Genomic DNA, 19,647 nt, shown 5'->3' with positions numbered 1-19,647 from the left:
GGCATTTAGTGCTATGAATTTCCCTCTTAGCACTGCTTTCATAGTGTCCCATAAGTTTGGGTATGTGGTGTATTGATTTTCATTGATCTTGGGGTAACTCTAACTAAGCAAGTGAAGGACTTATATGACAAGAACTTTAAGTCCCTGAAAAAAGAAATTGAAGAAGATGTCAGAAAATGGAAAGATCTCCTATGCTCATGGATAGGCAGGATTAACATAGTAAAAATGGCAAACTTACCAAAAGCAATCTACAGATTCAATGCAATCCCCATCAAAATACCAACAAAATTCTTCACATAACTGGAAAGAATAATACTCAACTTCATATGGAAAAACAAAAAAACCCAGGCTAGCCAAAAGAATCCTGTACAATAAAACAACATCTGGAGGCATCCCGATCCCTGACTTTAGTCTCTACTATAGAGCTACAGTAATAAAAAAAAAAAAACAGCTTGGTACTGGCATAAAAACCGACATGTGGAACAATGGAATCAAATTGAAGACCCTGACATTAATCCGCACACCTATGAACATATAATTTTTGGCAAAGAAGCCAAAACTGTACAATGGAAAAAAGAAAGCATCTTCAACAAATGGTGCTCGCATAATTGGAGGTCAACGTGTAGAAGGCTGCAAATAGATCCATATCTGTCACCATGCATAAACCTTAAGTCCAAGTGGATCAAAGACCTCAACATAAATCCAGTTACTCTGAACCTGATAGAAGAGAAAGTAGGAAGTAGTCTGGAACACATTGGCACCAGAGATCACTTCCTAAATATAACACCAGTAGCACAGACACTGAGAGAAACAATTAATCAATGGGACCTCTTGAAACTGAGAAATTTTGTAGAGCAAAGGACACGGACAATAAGACAAAACAACAGCTTACAGAATGGGAAAAGATCTTCACCAACACCACATCTGACAGAGGGATGATATCCAGAATATATAAAGAACTCAAGAAATTAGACATCAAAATGCCCAACAGTCCAATTAAGAAATGGGCTATAGAACTATATAGAGAATTCTCACCAGAGGAAGCTCAAATGGCTGAAAGACATTTAAGGAATTGCTCCACATCCCTAATTATCTGGGAAATGCAAATCAAAACAACTCTCAGATACCACCTTACACCTGTCAGAATGGCTAAGGTCAAAAACACTGAAGACAGTTTATGCTGAAGAGGATGTGGAAGAAGGGGAATTCTCCTCCACTGCTGGTGGGAATGCAAGCTTGTACAGCCACTTTGGAAATCAATATGGTGCTTCCTTAGAAATTGGGAATCCATCTCCCCCAAGACCCAGCTATACCACTCTTGGGCATATACCCAAGGAATGTTCAATCATACCACAAGGGCATTTCCTCAGCTATGTTCTTTATCAACATTGTCTGTAATAGCCAGAACCAGGAAACAACCTAGATGCCCTTCAACTGAAGAATGGATAAGGAAAATGTGGTACATATACACTCAGCAGTGAAAAACAATGACATCATGCGGTGTGCAGACAAATTGATGGATCTAGAAAATATCATTCTGAGTGAGGTAACCCATACTCAGAAAGCCAAACATGGTATGTACTCACTCATAGAAGGATACTAGATGTAAAACAAAGATGACTAGACTGCTACTCACCACTCCACGGAGTCTACCTAGAAAACAGGACCCTAAGAAAGACACAGGGATTGCCCAATGACAGAGAAATGGAGATCTACATGAACAACCTGGACATGAGTGGGGGTAATGAAGGGTAAGGTTCGAGGGAAAGAGAGCTTAGGGTAGTGGCAGATCCCAGCTCGATCAAGAACAGAAAGGAAGAACAAGGAATAATTGACCATGATAAATGAAGACCCTATAGGAATAAGAAGAAGCAAAGTGATAGATAGGTCCCTAGAAATCCACAATGATACCTCCACTGTAGACTACTGGCAATGGTTGAGAGAAAGCCCAAACTGACCTATTCTGGTGATTGGATGGCCAAACACCCTAACTGTCCTGGTAGAACTCTCTCTCATCCAGTAACTGATGGAAGTGGATGCAGATATCCTCGGTCAAGCCCCAGGTGGAGCTTCAGGAGTCCAACTGGTGAGAAAGAGGAGGGATTGTATGAGCACCAATTGTTGAGACCAAGATTGGAAAAAGCACAGGGACAAATAGCCAAACTAATGGAAACACATGAATTATGAACTAAAAGCTGAGGAGCCTCCAACTCGATCAGGTCATCTGGTTAAGTGAGACAATTGAATAGCTTTTGGGAGGCACCCAGGCAGTGGGACCAGGACCTGTCCTTAGTGCATGAGCTGGCTGTTTGGAACCTAAGGCTTATTCAGGGACACTTTGCTCAGCCTGGGAGGAGGGCACTGGACTTGCCTGGACTGAATCTACCAGGTTGAGCTGAATCCCCAGGGGAGTCTTTTCCCTGGAGGAGATGAGAATGGGGGGTGGGCTGGGCAGAAGGCGGGGGTGGGGGCAGGAGGAGGGAGGACAGGGGAACCCATGGCTGATATGTAAAATTAAATTAAATTATAAAAATAAATAAATAAATATAAAAAAACAAACAAAAACAGAAAAATATATATACATAGAAATTTCCTTCCTTCTGGAATTAGATTATGATGTAAGCCATAGGAGATCGCAGTGCCTTAAGTCATGAAGAGTCTAGGTAGTCTCCCAGTGTATTTTCACAAAAAAAGCACTGTATTTTTTTTTAGCCAATACAATTCTCTTAAGATTCACCACAGTTGAGGGCTATATCACTATTTTTTTATTGATGACCAATATTCTAATCATCCTGACAGGCATGTGGTGATATCTCTGCATGGATTTAATTTGCAAAGTCCACCCCTTACCCCTATTACAATGATGTTGATGAACTTTTCATGAGCTTCTTTAGTGAAAGGCCTTGTACCTTTTGTTCATTTTCATTGTTAAGTTTTGATTATTCTTTATGTATTCTAGATATTAATGTTTATCAGGTATGAGGTTTCCAAATATACTCTCTCCTGTTCTGTAGTTTGTCAATTTGGGGGAATTGAGAATTCTAACCAGTTTTTCTTCATTCCTTTACTGTACTTCAGGTTGTTCTTGTATTATTTTGTAGACCATTTCCAGGTATTTTAGTTATATTCAGTGTGAAAAAGAAAAATCCATTTGCTCTACCTTTGCAGAAGCAGAAAAGCAAGTCTCAACATTTTAAAAACATAATTCCTTTTCATAGAATGATCACCTTTTCTCTTCTACTATAGTGATTTAAAACTAGACAGCTATTGTTCAGACAGATAATAATGAGGCTTTGTAAAAATGCTTCTATAGGGACATATTATACCTTCAATTCTCCACATCTCTCTCCTATATTTGCCTTCCTTGTTAACTGTCCCATGTAGGCATTTGAGTCTACAGCCTATGATTAATAAGTCATGTAGCCAGGTTTTCAGCCATAGATTATGACAGTGGATCCTGAAAGGGCATGCTGAAGCTCCTCTTTTCATAGACTAGCACCCAACTCAGGAAACATAAACCAAGACCTAATTCAAGCATAAGGTCCTCCCCATACACTCTTTTCCCCTTCCCTCCAAAGCCCTTCTGGAAATTTCTTTTGAGAATCCAGAGACTAATTACAGCACTCTCCTGGTTCAACAATACCTAGATTTCTTTGCCAAATAGTCTGAATTAAGAAAGGGGAGAAAATTTGTATACTGCCCTCCCAATTTTCTCTCTTTTTTGTAGTTTACACTATTTAAAGATGAAATCTAGGGATTACAGTGTGCACAGGGTAAGGGGGGGGGGGCAAAAAGACATCAGAGGAACAGAGAAGTGATGGTGATAATGCTAGAGCCAGAAGAAGCAAGATGGTCACATAGTACACTAATTGGTAGAAGCAGGCTGGAATCAAGTCCTTTTGAACAAAACATAATTGAAAAACATTCTAGAAATAAAGGCATTTAGACACTTAAAATCTGATCATGAATCTTTCAGCATTACAGTTAAGGAAACCCCAGACTATACAAGGCTGCCCACTGAGAGATTACACAAGGTCACAGAGCTAGCCAGTACTATTTGTACAACTCCAAAAAACTCCCTCTTCCTGTACAAGTTGTACTTTCCAAATAATGGAAGTTATGATTGGTTGAGTCATTTCTACTCAATAGAATATTTGAGTCCCTGGAAATATTTCAGTATAATTTCTAAAAGCATTTACTCTATTAAAGTTACATTCAGATCATAGTATTATTTTTTTTACAAGTTCAAGGAAGAAAATTTAAAATGTATTTATTAATTCTTTGAGAATTTTATACAATGTATTTTAATCATATTCACAAACCCACCCCCAAGATTTTTTTCAGTATGTTGTCCTGGTTAAATGAAAGCAATCAAGTTGGCAAGGGGAGGATAAGCAAAAGAAAACATTTTATTACATTTCTTTGAATAATGTTAATTATCAGGTTAACTTTTTAGTATGGCTTGGTATTAATGTAAGCATTTATTAACCAGTAGTATCTGTCTATCTACCTTTTCAGGTATGTCAATGTCTGCCAAATACTTCTCATTTCACAATTCTACCTCTACAAACTGAGCTTGTTGTAATTGAGCTTGCTGTAACTACATAACACTTGTAACATTGGTCTTTCCATATGCATAAGAACTGTAGGAGACTAGGTATAGCAGAGCACACCTGTACTCCCAATACACTAGAGGGGAGAGCGATGAAGATGTGGACTTTGTGTAGAGAGGAGAAGAAATAAAATGGGAAGGGAGAGAGAGAGGAGAGCATGAGAAAGGGGGATGAGGGATAGGAAAGGAGAGAAGGAGGACTGAGGAGAAGAGGGCAAGAGAAGAGAAAGGAAAAGAGCAGAGGGGAAAGGAGAGGGAAATGTGGAGATAAGATGTGAGGACAGAGCAGGCAGTAGAGGAGGGGAGAAAAAATGGGGAAGGAGAGATGCAGAAGGAACAAAACACAGAAAGGAGGGGAGGGAAGAATGGGAGGGGTAGCGTGGGAAGAATAGACTAGAAAGGGTTGAAGAGGTGAGGGAAATGTAGAGAAAGGGTGAAGAAGCAGGAGGAAGAAAAGAAAACAGGAAAGGATGGATGAGAGAAGAAAAGGGAGGCAAAAGGAGACCCATGGAAGAAAAGGGTAAACAGTTGAGAGGAGCAGGGAGCGAGGTACAGTGACAAATGGATGGAAAGGGAAGGGAGGTGAGGAGAGAGGAGATAAAGAAGAAGGGAGATAAACAGAAGAGAAAGGTGAGGGAGAGTAGAGGAAAGAAGAGTATGGGAAAGAGATGGCAGAAGAAGAAAGGAGGGAGGGGAAGAAAGGAAGTGGAGATAGGAAAGGGAAAGGAGGAAAAGGAAGAGGGAAGGACTGAAAGAGAGGAGAGATGAGGGAAGGGGAGAACAGAAAGAAGATAGGGTAAAGTGGAGAAGAGCGGAGGGGAATAGAAAGAGAAGAGGGGGAGGAGGGGAAGATATAGGAAAGAAGGAGTAGTATATTTGAGAGGAAAGAAATACAGAAGGGGAGGGCACTTGAAAGAAGAGAAGGGATAAGAGGAGGAGGGAGGAAGGGGAGAGAGGAGTCAGCACCAAATCTGTATGGGTTTTCAATAAGATATTTACACAATAAGTAATGTCCAATCTTATCTACTAATGGCTGCAAATTCAGTCCTCTTGAAACTGTATCTGAACCTTTAGGTCCAACTCCATGCCATGACTCCTATGCCAGAGAGTTTCCAAAACCCCAAATGGCTACTCTGAGTTTTATCAGTAGCATATACAAGTGTTTGTGCAGTTTAGGAATATTTTATGCTTTTATTATTTAAAATATATTTCTTTGAAGAAGATATAACTCACAAATTATAAACTTAATGTCAACTTTGTAGATTTAGTTATAAAACATGCAATCTTACAATAATCCATCAAAAGCTATGACTATGATCTGATATAGGAACTTAAACTTCAATTTTCAAAATATGTGAAAACCTTATTTTTTATGAAAAGCAACTATTAAGCCATTTTAGCATGAGCTGATTCTGCTACACAAAATTTGTAAATAGATTGAAATTGATAAAACTTTAGTTATATCATGTAAAAAAAAACCCCAGAGAACATATACATTAGAAAGCTAGGCAACATTCAATCATGTTTGTTATTTGTTTTAGTATTTTGAGACAGTATACCAGGTTAGCAGTAAACTCAGTATGTAGCTCAGGTCAGCCTTGAACTAGAGTTGATCATCCTGCCTCAGCTTCCCAAATGCTGAGATTACTGAAGTGTGCCACCATACCTTGCTGCATTTACTCTTGTGCAGAACCCACATGACACCATTAGGTCATAATGAAAATTTTACAATTAACTTTTAATAGGCAATAAAGAAAATCACCCCAAAGTATGAGCACTATCCTCTGCTGACAGGGTCCTTCAATGGGCACTTTCAGATAAAGTGGGGGCAACAGGATACCAGCATCTTCCAACTGTACACAGAGTGGCTTCCTGATTAGATTTTGAAGACCAACAGCCTCAGCTACTCCCTTGTCACCATGCATGAAAATCAGAAACTGGAGACATTATTAAGAGATATACTACCAGTCTTCGAGTAGCAGGTTATCCCATTTCTACTAGTCTACAAACTTTGGTAAGCATAATCAATGGCAACTGCTGGCTTGGTGAAGTGGACAGCATAAGAGCAAATCTCAACCACAGGTGCTAGAGTCTGTTTCTGAACTTGTGCTATGATCTAACAAGGAGAGGATATTAAAAGTCCTCAACAAGGAGCAGTTATGAAGAAGTGGGATGTTTGCTGAAGCTCTTTGTGAGATTTGCTATCTTCTGAGAGCTGCTCACTGATAACCGAATGTATTCCATATATGCTTGTGAAACAACACTCACTCATTCCTATCAGGCAAAAACAACCAAATCAAAACAAAACAAAACTCAAGCAAACACAAAGAAAATATCAACAGTTTCACTTAGTGTATCTGTTAACAGCTTACTGGAATCAAAACATTAGTTTGTAGATTGAACAAAGATGGAATATCTGAGTTTTTTTCTTGTTAATTCATTCAATAACTATTTACTGAGTATCTATTAAGCTCCAAGACAGTGCTAGGAACTAGTCTGTGCCAACAAGAAACTTCTCACTCTTAATCTTAGACTATGCAGGGAATCCAACTTTTAAAATAAACAAAGGTTTCTCACACCAGGAAGGCATGAAAAATGAGGCTGTCCCATTTTGTGCTGTAAATGGTTTAGAATTATAGTATCCATGTAATAATGAATACTCAAATGCAATACTTAAATATAAAAACATGCTTGTGAAGTGAAGGAATGTCCATCAAGATGTGATTTTTTACACAAAATAATAACAAAGTAATCAAATATGTTTCTTTTTGTTTGCCTGCTCTTTGATGGGAGTCTCTGTAACCCACCCTGCCCTTGAATTTTGTCTATATACAATAGACTATCCTCAAACTCTCTTGCAACTGTTGGCATGTCACAAGCATGCTCTATTATGCCCACTACACATGATAAAACAGAGCTTGATTTTTTTTAATTGTTCAAAACCTTAGGACAAATTTTCGTGTCAATCATAAAACTATAACTACAAACAAGATACATGGGTAATGTATTCCTTCTATATTCGGATTGAACACTAGAGTACCTTTGTCCTTGGCACTGCCAAAGGGTAATTTAATATCTAGCAGTCATAGGCTCATGTAAACTAAAACTACAAAGCATCCTGGGTACTTATATACCAATAATGAATGAAATATTCAGTGTTACTTACCTTGTAATCTCTGGACACATTTTCTGATGTCACTGAACCTGAAATCTGACTAGAAATTGTAGCAGCTATAAGCTGTTTACACCATTCAACATGTGACCCTGTAGGACTAAAAGAAATAGTGTGATTAAAAATCTTTAAACCTGGGCTCCTAATGTGAAACAAAGTGTCCTGGGTAAGAATAAATAAATACAGATTTTTTTGTTTGTTTTTCAAGAAAGGGTTTCTCTGTATAGCTTTGCGACTTTCCTGGATCTCGAGCTATAGATCAGGCTGTCCTCTAACTCACAGAGATCCACCTGCCTCTGCCTCCTGAGTGCTGGGATTAAACGTGTGCACCACCACTGCCCGACTCAGATACTATTTTATTTAAAACAGTGTCTCATGTACAGCCTAGGCTGGCTTCAACTCACTATATAGCTGAGGATAGCCTTGAACTCTCCATTCTCCATCCTCTACCTCCCAAGTACTGTGGTTATAGATATGCCCCACAATGTCTTAAACTATTTGGTTGCTTTTCTACTTAATATAAGAATCAATATAGAGAAAATAGAAAATAAAACAGGTTCTAGGTTAGTTTTAGGTGAACCAATCAACCTTTTCCAAAAAGTTTTAAGATTGTAGGTGTTGGGGCTGGAGATAGTTCTTTAGTTAAGAGCACTGCCATCTTTTTAGAGGACCCAGTTTCATATCCCCATTGCCCACATGACAGCTCACAACTTTCTGTAACTCCTGTCCCAAAGGATCCAATATCCTCTTCTGGCCTCTGTGGGCACCAAGCATGCACATGGTGCACAGACACACATGCAGACAAAACATCTATATAAACACAATAAATAATTTTTAAATGATTATACATATTTAGTTAAGTGTGTTACTCTCTAACATATCACAGAAATCTATTCTATCAAAATTATATGGTAGATATAATGTATATAGAAAATTAACATAATGCATATAGAAAATTAATTCCAAAGTGAAATATTTACCTTCAAACATATAATTTTCAAACAAAATTCACCCAAATTCAAGTTGGCTGTTTAAAATCTAGAAAATAGTATACTTTTAGTGGGGGTAAAGCTGATGATAAGTTAATATAGAACAAACTAGAAAAGGTATTTTGTATAACACAATGATGCTACATTACATTTCTGTAAATGCTTTTACTTAAAAAGCTTCTTCCAGTTGTTATGTCAGAGCTTCATAACCAGCTGTGACAAAAAGGTAGAACAGACACCAGCCAACTTGACTAGTTACAGAAATGAATGTGCTAAGGCAACACCATATCCAGGAATGTAGCCATCACTCCAGGAACTAGCACAGCTGATAATGACTGATACCTGAGCGAAAGGTGATCCAACAGATATTGTAAAAACTGCCTTAATATGAAAACACAACAGTGCAAAGAAAACAGAACCCTTTGGTGGTCTAAAAGGTAGCCTTTCCCAGCCTCCCAGTGACCTATTTTACAGAAAATAAAACTGAGCTTCCAGGTTTGAGCGTCCAGGTTTGTCCATGGTCACATGACTGGTGAGTGTTTGGCCTATGCTCAACTGACTTAATAGACTAATAGGCAGACTAGGTAGTGAGAGATTTAAAACTTGCCCTCAGGAACTATGCTCCTTTCCAGATCTGTCAAAACAAGAAAAAACAAAAAACAAACAAAAACAAACAAAACAAACAAACAAAAAACCAATGACACTTAGGACCTTTACCAGGAAGTAAACTTTCATCAAGGAAAAAAAAAATTAGGAATTACATCCACATCTGTGTGTTTGGAAGACAGAACATTTATTTAATTGTAGTCTCTGATTAAAGTGGCCTGGTCTTTATGGTTGAAAATATATGTAAAATATTTGCTGAATAGGTAGAAATTCCTATGATACACTAGGATTTCATGATCCTAGTAGAAGTCAGAACTCTATCACAATTTCTAGGGGGCATAAGGAAAAGGGGAGAAATATTATATGCTCTCTCTCTCTCTTTTTCTGCACGTGCTGTGGGGGGGGGGGGGTGCGTGCGCACGCTTGTTTTGAAATCAGGTCTCTTTATGTAGTTATGTAGTAGTACTGGCTGCCCAGGAGCTCGCTCTGTACACCAGGCTGGTCTCAAACTCACAGAGATCCTCCTGCACTGGAGTTAAATGCCAGTGTCCCCTTTATTGCCTACTCCTTTTCTTTTTTGAGACAGTCTTTTTTCTGCAGTGCAGGCTGGACTGGAACTCTCTATATTTACCAGGTTGGCCTTGTATATGCAGCAATCCTGCCTCTTCAGTGCTGTATTTATTGGTATTAACCACCACACCAAGCTTCTTTTTTTATCCTTTTACCATTAGCACCCATCCCTGACAGCAAATACATAAGATCAACTAGAGGAAATCAACTGCTGAGTAGATCCTGCCCCGCCTTCTTCTAATAAGGACACTTCTCTTTACTTTGCAGAATTGCAATCCACTGCTTCCTGGGGTTGACCCACCTCTTCCCATTCCCACCAATAAATGAGTTGCCAGGTAGCCCCAGGATTCTTTTTGGGTCCTTGCTGTGGATCTACCACAGGACTTCTAGAGGCCTATTCCCACCACTTTGAAGAATACACAGAGATAAAACAAATGAGATTTTTTTAAAAAACACACAAACACAAGAGATACAGAGTTCTAACAACACTGTTTCAAAGGCAGTCAGTCCTTGGCTCCAATTGTGCCCACTCCCATCTCTTTCTCTCTTGATTGGTTTTGTGGACCAAAATATCTCCCTTTTTGATTAAAGTTGATTGTACTGTTTTAAGAAAGGGGTGGGTTTATTGGCGTTGATGTGTTTTTGCCATCAGCAACAGGAAGTGGCCTGTGTCAGAGCAGTTACACAGAGTGGTATAATGGGCCCGCCAACAAGAGGTCTGGATTCAAGTCCTATTTCTGTCACCAGCTAGATCTGTGACCTTTAGGAAGCCACATCCTCTCACAGGACCACAGCTTCTTCTCAAAGAGAAGTGAAATACTCTGAAGACTACACAGGCTTCAAGGTTCAAGGTCCACATGTAAAACAAGCTCACAGAGGCCAAATTCCCTTTAGGGGGAGTCACTCCTCAAAGAAAAGCATGCAGGGGTGCTTGTTGAGATGTCAGGACTGAGCTCTCTTTTCTCCCTGCTTCTTATCTTGTGCAACTGCCCTCCATACTCAATTGGCCTTTCCCAGTTGGACATGCAGGTATGCCTTAAACTGATTTCTTTGAAATCTGCTTCACAAGCTTGGTTTCTGCAGCCTTGACACTTGTGGGCACAATGCCCACCCCTCAAAGACATCTACAGTGTGCACAGCATAAGACTCACCTGCTTCTCTCTTAAGTGCTAAGTACCTTGAAAATCCTCCTGGCCTTATTACCATGCCAGTTCCTCTTTCCTGAACTGCATCCATCTTCTGTGTCCTCTTCCTGCCTTAAGAATTGAAGCCCCAGATAGATGGCTAAGACCTTCTGGTTTAGGTTTACAACCCAGACTAGATTTAGTGTGGTCTCCAATAATCTGTATTTTCACCTGGAATGATTCTGATGCAGGTTAAGAGAACCATACACATCCTGAGAAGGGTTGATAACACAGCTTCTTAGGAAAGTAGTCTGCCTGTTCTCAAAGGCAACAGGCCATCTCTCTTATCAGTCCCTTAGAAGGTATTCACATTGTGTTCTCATGGCCAAAGTGCTCTCCCTACTCCATGTACTAGGTAACTTCCATTATTTCCTCAATTCAAATGCCTGGCCTCCTTCCTTATTGCCCACATCATTAACATCTTATATCCTCAAATTAAATCAAGTACCACATGTCCACATAGCCCAAGCATAATGGGTCACTACTGAGACTGAAGTATAGAGTTTTTTAAAAATACAAATTCCTGGGCCTGCCCTAAACCTTCCAAATCAAAATTCTTGGGGATGGGACCTAGTCACTTGTAGTTTCTAATAAACACTGAATGAGACATATTGGGGTGGCATATTCCAGCTACTTCAAATGATTCAGACCTATGCTGCCACCTGAATATACTTCTATGTTTATCAATAGCCTAGCACTTACCACATACAATTTCAACTATCAGCCTTCAAGCAAAAGTAAAGTTATATTTGTTATTTTCTGAATGGTCAAGAACTCAGGTGTTGATGAATACTTTGGCATGAGTGAAGTTCTCGTGGTTCTAAGGGATGTCTTAACTGTGGTTAGTTTTAGTGAAACCTATTGTTCAGTGATTAATGTATTAAAATATACTGCAATTAACACTGAGCTAGAAAAATGAGATAGTGCTGTTTGTTGCTCCTGTACCCATCTTTGGAAACTCCCAAAAGTTCAGCACACTGGAATGACTAAGACTGGCAGGTGTAAACAGCTCAAACTCACTAAACTACATCACAATTGTTGCCCAAGTGCAGATCTAAGTGGGGAAACTGGATGTTCCGGCCATCTCTTGTTATTACTTGACTGGGTGGTGGCCTTTCCCAGTTGAACATGGCAGGTAAGCTTGAACTGACTTATTTTAAATCTACCTCACAAACAGGAGACTGATATACCCAAGAAAAAAAGAACTGTGTCCTTCAAAGTGTAACACAACTGTATTCTTGTCTCATGAACATTACGGAAGAGATCCATCTCAGTTTTTCAAATCTGTGTATCTTTACCATCAGTGGCAGATCTGTGGCCTATCAGGGCTGGGGTGTCTCACCTCCCAGTCTCCACCCCAAGCAGCAGCAGCAAAATTGGATCTTAAAAGCACACGATTTAGGCAAGATGGTGATGTTAAAAACAAGAAGCTAAGCGACATTTCCTCTGAGAGGATTCTTGGCCCAGGCCACAAACAGAAAAGGGGTTCTCAAGGAACTACTGCATTGGCACCGGTTTGACAGCTCCGAAGCCTCAAGGAGCTGTCAGCGCGCAGAGCGGAAGGGAACAGGTTCCCAATCCCCAGCAGGTCCTAGGACAGCAGCTGGGACAGGGAAGGCTAGAAGTGACTGTGGAGGAGCCGCCCACCCCCGCTTTGGCCCTGGACCCGGAGCCGGGAACCGCGAGAGGACACTGGGCCTTGAGCTGGGCACTGAGAGGCTGTGGGCTCCAGGGTCCTACTTACCTGTCTAGGGTCTCCATGCTGGGCTGCCGGGAGCCGGCCGAAGCGCCCCCCGCAACCCGAGAGGGTCTCCAGCCAGCTGCCGGCCCTGGCCCCGGGCCCCCAGCGCCCTCGCAGCTCGCCGCGGCCGCGGCCGCCGCTGCCACCGGCCTGTCCATGGCTAGTCAAGCCAGGCGCCTCTGGTGAGCCACAGTCCGGAGTGCAGTGGCGGCAGGCCAGGCTCCGCGACGCGCCCCCTGCCGCCCTGCTCAGCCGCTTGGTTACTCGCATCAGGCAGCCGCCGCCATTAGCTGTCACCTGGAGGCCCCGCGTTACCCACAAGGCCATGCGCGGGGGAAGGGGCGGGAGGGGCGGGGTCGATGCGGGGAGGGCGGCGCGTGGGCAACACAGTTCCGCAACAGCTGTCCACCCACCTGCCTGGCTAAGGAACATGAAGTTGGGTATCCCAGAAACCCCCTCTAACCCTGCTTGAGCAATGGGGACACTACAACCTCTGAGGTTTGGAAACTGCAAAGTGCCTATGCATGACGTGCTTTGTTTTACAGACAAACCTGGTACACTGTAGACATATGGGTATTTTGTTTGTTTGTTTGTTTTTAATGGTTGAAGAAGCTCTACATTTGAAAAACAAAGATTTGTTTTCCTCTTAATTTTGAATCCCAGGAAGTGTCTGGGTGGCGACATCCTGGGGTCCTTAAGTGTCCCTAGTCTTGACATCTTGAAACATAAACAATTCCATGGGGTTTTAGCAATTTCCATTCCGTTCTTCTCTCTATCCTACTTTCCCCCACTCCAACTCCACAAATCCACCTCCCAGCCATCTGTAGGACAACCACATGCTCCAACTTCTGCCCTTGGTTTATGTTAACTGTAACATTTAACTTCTGTTATGCAAATCATCGCTATGAAAATCAAGCCAATATCTGATAAATCAGGACATTAATTTCCTAGGGTAGACTTATTACCCTGTTCATTTTGCTTTAGTTCCAATATCCAGAACTTATTCTCTATTGTTTCTGCTTGATTTTGTTGCATATGGGTACAGGAGTAAGAGCCATTTGCCTGTGGTTGCATTAGACATGGACAGGAGACCTCTGACCTAGATCTAAGAACATATAAAGAAAGTACTAGGCTCCCTTGATTAAAGACAGATCAGGACACAGAGTTGCCCATGTCCATCCCTGCCCCAGTAATCATCTTGCATCCAAGAGGTGGTAATCTGGGGTAAAGCAAAATCTTCAGACACAATGGAATGACAGGGTCTCACTCTGTAACCCTTGTTGACCTGGAACTCACTGTGTAGACCAGGCTGGCTTCAAACATGCTGCAATCTTCCTCTATCTGCCAAGTGCTGGAACTATAAGTATGCACTACTACAACCCAGTCAAAATGCTTAACTCATTATTAGGGATCATCATTATCTTCAAATTTCCATGATGGAGTCCTAACTTCCTGGTATATGATGATGGGGACTTTGGGTGCTAATTTGGTCCTGAAGGCAAGGCCCTGATCAGAATAGATTAGTATCCTTGGAATTTTCTTTGAGCTGTCAACCAGCTCTCAAATAAAGACACGGAGACTTAATATGGATACTCAGCCTTATCCCACTAGCTCTTTTAACTTAATTTAACCTGTTTTTAATTCATGTACATTTGCCTCAGGGCTTTTTACCTTTTTTTTCCTTTCTTGTATACCCTACTTTTCTGCTTCCTCCGAGTCTGTCTGGCTTGCCTCTGATGTCTTCCTGGTGTCTCTTTTTCTTTCTTCTTCCCCCTCCCCCCAGCCTAAATTCCTCCTCCTATTTACTCTCCCTTCCAGAAGTCCCACCTATACCGCATCCCTTGCTATTAGCTGTTCAGCTTTTTATTAGAACAACTGGGTGCCTTAGACAGGCAAGATAAGACAGCAACACATCTTTACATAGTTAAACAAATGCAACACATCTTTGCATAGTTTGACAAATATTCTGCAACAAATTAGTGTCATCATGAAGAACACATGCATGCTTAATCTTCTATTCCTATATGTATACACCAAGAAAACCAAAAGGACTGTTAGAGGTGTCCTAGTTAGTTTTAACTGTCAACTTCACACAGCCTGGAGTGGAGAGAAGGGAATATAATTTGAAGGGTTTCCCCAAGTCAGATTGGCCTGGGGGCATGTCTGTAGGGGACTGTCATAAATTGATGTAGGAGAGCCCAGACCACTGTGGGCAGCACCATTCCCTAAGTATGTGGGCCTGAGCTGTATAGAAATGCTAGCTAAGCATGAACCTATGAGCAAACTACCAAGCAGCATTCCTTCATGGCTTCTGTTGTACTTCATTGACTTGGAGGGAGTTCCATGGGTGTGGTGTTATATTGTGCCCCCTGCAAAATGCTGTGTAGCCTAATGAAACTTATCTGGGGTCAAAGAACATAACAACCACTAGATTAGACACAGAGGCCAGACAATGGTAGAACACACCTTTCTGAAGGCATTCTGAAGGCAGAGATCCATCTGGATCTCTGTGAGTTCAAGGCTATACTAGGAACAGAGCCACGTGTGCTGGCACACTCCTTTAATCCCAGGACTTGAGATCTCATGTCTTGCTTGGGAAAGACACATGCCTTTAATCCCAGGAAGTGATGGCCAGAAGCAGAAAGGCATATAAGGAGTGAGGAACAGGAATTAGAGGGTTTTAAGCTTTTAGGCTTTTTATCAGCAGTTTAGCAGTTCAGCATTTCAGAGGAGACACTTTTGGGTAAAGACTCAGAGGCTTTCAGCCTGAGGAAACAAGATCAGCTGAGGAGTTGGCAAGGTGAGGTTGGCTGAGGCTTGTTCCAATTCTCTGATCATTCATTATAAACCCCAATATTTGGATGAGGATTTTTTTGTTAAAAGGACCATTTAAGATTCTTCTTATTTGTGGGTGCAGGTAATTCTGTAAGTAAACTGCAAAAATTCTGGGTTTGGTGCCCCAGGTTTTGGCACCAAAATGTTAGTAAGTTGATGATGGCTAAAACTGCAAGGAGACAGTTCAGCCCTAGAAGGCGAAGTATCTCGGACACCATGAGCTAATTAGAACAAGAGCTCTGCCCTGAAGGTGTCCCGGACACCTGGAACTGTTTAGCACAGCTGTGATGGCTGGGACTGCAAAGAAACAGCCCAACCTTGGAAAGGAAGGTTTTCTGACTTCTCTGGAGAGTCAGGCCTGGAATTGCTTCTGCAAGGAAGGGTATCCTGACTCTTCAGGAAAGTCAGGGTATACATGGTGTGATGGAAGATAGTCTCCCCGCAGAACACAGCAATCCTTCTCCTCTCCTGGAGAGCCACAATCTCTGGCTCAGTGTTACCAGCTCTTTCTCACTCAGTCCACTATGGGACGCCCCAGCAAGGCTCTTCTGCTCAGCTCCCCCTGCTCAGTCCACTAGGGGACATCCCAGCAAGGTTCTTCTGTTCAGCTCCCCCTGCTCAGTCCACTATGGGACATCCCAGCAAGGTTCTTCTGCTCACCAGTCAATGAAGGTCTTCACCCAATACTCTTTTGAGAAAGAGGTTTATTTGGGAAGGAGTCCAGGAGAGTAGCTACCTCTACCAGGGTGGAGATAACAGCTCACAGCTGACCGAGCAGGCCAGTTTATATAGGATGTCTAGGGGGAGGAGTCAACTGTGATTGGTTAGTTTATTTTCTGCCCAGGGATTGGCCAGTTTTCTGCTTCTCATCTTGTTGGTGACTTCGGTGATACTGCTACCTGGGACAAAGAGTTTACTACTGCTTGTTCAGAAAAGAATTGCCAGAACCATCGTGTTACAAGAAAGCATTGGCAAAGGTCAGTTTAAAAAAGTTTGGCAAGACAAATAGTGGGGAGAAATTGTTAAGATATTCTCTTCTAGGGAACAATACTCATGGTTCTGAAAGACAGACAGAAATTAGACTGTGATTGCTCCAAACCACAGAGGAGGCAAAAAAAGGAAAAATAAAAAGTCTTCAGAGAACCATGACCAAGGCTAACAGCAAATTTGAAATCTTCAAAAGGATGATGGCACCCAACAAAAATGAATTCATGCAGACTATGGTAAAGCCATTAGCTCCACGGAAAGATAGACTTTGGACTACAAACTGCTCAGGACAATTTTGAAATGGCTAGCTGAGATGATACAGCCTGACAGACTACTTGAACAAGGACTTGAAACAAGCCCTGAACTTTCTCATTATGCAGTGGCTGGACAAATGATACAGGACTTGACAATTAACCCAAAAATGGAGTTTTTATTTAAAAAAGAAAAAGGAAAATATAGATATGAGGTAGATCACTGAACGTACCCTGAGAAAAAAGATAATGAAATAATAGGAAAAATGGGTAGATCATTGAATCTACACTAAAAAGAAAAAGGGAAAGATATAAAAATGACAAAAGGTAGATTATTGAAACTTTTATGAAATGAAAAAAGAAAGAATATGGATATGATCAGATGAAAAGATCAATTATTGGACCTACATTTAAAAAGGAACTACTTGTTTTAAATAGGATAAGTAATGAAATTTTTTTTGCCCGAGTTTATCAAATGTTACTGGACTGGACATTGTTATATATGATGGAGTTTTTCACCTGAATCTGTCAAATATTAATGGACTAGACATCATTAGTGTAATTCTTGACTGTGTATATTGTATATACTTATTGGATATGATTTTTCTTGTATTAGTTACAACCTTTTTTTAATTTTAGACAAAAGCAAGGGAAATGTTCCCTGAAATATTGTGCGTTCCACAAAATAAACTTATCTGGGGTCATAGAGCAGACAGCCACTAGAACAAAGCCAAAATTGGTGGCTAGAAAATGGGTCAGAGCAAGCCATAGCAGAAGTTGGGCAGTAGTGGTGCACACCTTTAATCCCAGCACTTGGGAGGCAGAGCTAGCCGGATCTCTGAGTTCAAGGCCACTTTAGAAACAGCTAGAATGGTGACACAGCCTTTAATCCCAGAAACCCAGCCTTTAATCCCAGGGAGTGACACAGAAAGAGAAAGATATATAAGGCGTGAAAACCAGGCACCAGAGTTAGTTAAGCATTTGGTTGGTTTAGCATTCAGGCTTTGGAGCAGCACAGTTCAGCTGAGAGCCATTGGGATGAGGATTCAGAAGCTTGCAGTCTGAGGAAACAGACCAGCTGAGGAACTGGTGAGGTGAGGAAACTGTGGCTTGTTCTGCTTCTTTGATCTTCTAGCGTTCACCCCAATAACTGGCCTCAGGTTTGATTTCATTAATAAGGACATTTTAAGATTCCTGCTACATCTACAAACTGTGTTTCTTTTGCTGGCCTTTGTTGGCTTTCTGACACTACCTCTAAGGCCAGGGCATATTTCTTTCACTGACTCTGATTCTATGGGCCAAGGGTGTTATTTTGGTACTAGTTTCAGAGACAGGGCATATTTCCTGGGTTCTGGGTTTGGGGACGAAGTGTTCATTTCTCTGGCTCAGGTCCCAAACACAGGCTGTGTTTCTTTCCCTGGTCCTGGGCCCTAGGGCCAGGATTCTACTGTCCTGCTCTGTGATTGGTTGATTTCACAAGTCAGATGGACAGGGGCAGAGATGGCTCTGATCTGAGCTAAACAGTGTTTCTCTCACTGGCCTTACTTAGCTTTCTGACACTACCTCTAAGGCCAGGGCACATTTCATTCACTGACTCTGATTCTAGGGGGCAAGAATGTTTCTTTGGTACTAGTTTCAGAGTCAGGGCATGTTTCCTTGGTTCATTTCTCTGGCACAGGTCCAAAACACAGGCTGTGTTTTTTTCTCTGGTCCTGGACCCTAGGGCCAGGATTCTGCTGCCCTGCTCTGTGATTAGTTGATTTCACAAGTCAGTTGGACAGGGGCAAAGACTAAACTGTGTTTCTCTCACTGGCTTTATCTCAGCCATCCTTCCCTAATTATGGGCTTCAGGGTCAGGGTGGGTTTCTCTAGCCATCCCCCTTTCCCTTCAAATTCTGCATAAAATAGCAATTAGGCCTGCTTTTAAGGTTTTTACATTGATTTCCCTCCATTATGGACTGTACCTAGAAGTGTGAGCCAAATGAAACTCTTTCCTCCATGTCTTAGTGTTTCTATTACTGAGATGAAACACCATGACCAATAAGAAAGTTGGGGAGGAAAGAGTTTATTTGGCTTACACTTCAGCATTATTGTTTATCACTAAAGGAAGTCAGGATAGGAACTCAAGCAGGGGAGGATCCTGGATGTAGAAGCTGATTGATGCACAGGCCATGGAGAGGTGCTGTTTACTGGCTTGCTTTCCATGCCTTCCTCAGCCTACATTTTTATAGAACCCAGGACCACCAGCACAGGGATGTCACCACCCACCATGGGCTGGGACCTCCCGCATTGATCACTTGATGAGAAAATGCCTTACAGCTGGATCTCAAGGAGGCATTTCCTCAGCTGAGTCTCCTTCCTCCAAATATTCTAGCTTGTGTCAAGTTGGCACACAAAACCACCCAGTACAACTGACCCTTTGTCAACTTGACAAGTAAATACATCACTATTAAGCCACAACCCTTCCTTTCTTATTCAGCTCCAAGATCTTAAAAACTTTAAAAATCCCACTGTTGGTTAAGCGGCAGGGCTTGTACCTGGCCAGCACTCAGCGGCCATGCCAACGGAGGAGAGTGCTGGTCAGAAGAGTCATTGTACCATAGTTACCTTTTTAGAGCTTTATCGAGAGAGACAGAGAAAGAGAGAACAGACAGAAGGAGAGAAGGACCACGTTGAAGGTGGTATAGAAGGAGAGAGTAC

The 19,647-nt window shown here is 41.6% G+C and overlaps 1 protein-coding gene across 7 annotated transcripts in view; it reads right to left on the bottom strand.

The window, feature by feature from the left end:
* The window catches only part of Mtmr1 (myotubularin related protein 1), an 87,381-nt gene extending 74,184 nt beyond the window's left edge, over positions 1 to 13,197 (bottom strand). For all 7 annotated transcript variants that reach the window (XM_036174289.1, XM_036174295.1, XM_036174290.1 and 4 more), the window contains exons 1-2: positions 12,878 to 13,197; positions 7,779 to 7,884 (exon numbers count right to left, since the gene is read on the bottom strand). In XM_036174289.1, coding sequence (XP_036030182.1) covers positions 7,779 to 7,884; positions 12,878 to 13,032 — 261 coding nt within the window. In that variant the 5' untranslated portion in view covers positions 13,033 to 13,197. The remainder of the gene's footprint in view (positions 1 to 7,778; positions 7,885 to 12,877) is intronic.
* Between the last annotated feature and the right edge of the window lie 6,450 nt (positions 13,198 to 19,647).

This window comes from Onychomys torridus, chromosome X (genome assembly GCF_903995425.1).
Source record: "Onychomys torridus chromosome X, mOncTor1.1, whole genome shotgun sequence".
NCBI lineage: Eukaryota > Metazoa > Chordata > Mammalia > Rodentia > Cricetidae > Onychomys > Onychomys torridus.
The sequence above is the reverse complement of the archived record's forward strand: the minus strand, read 5'-3'. Positions and strand labels throughout refer to the sequence as shown.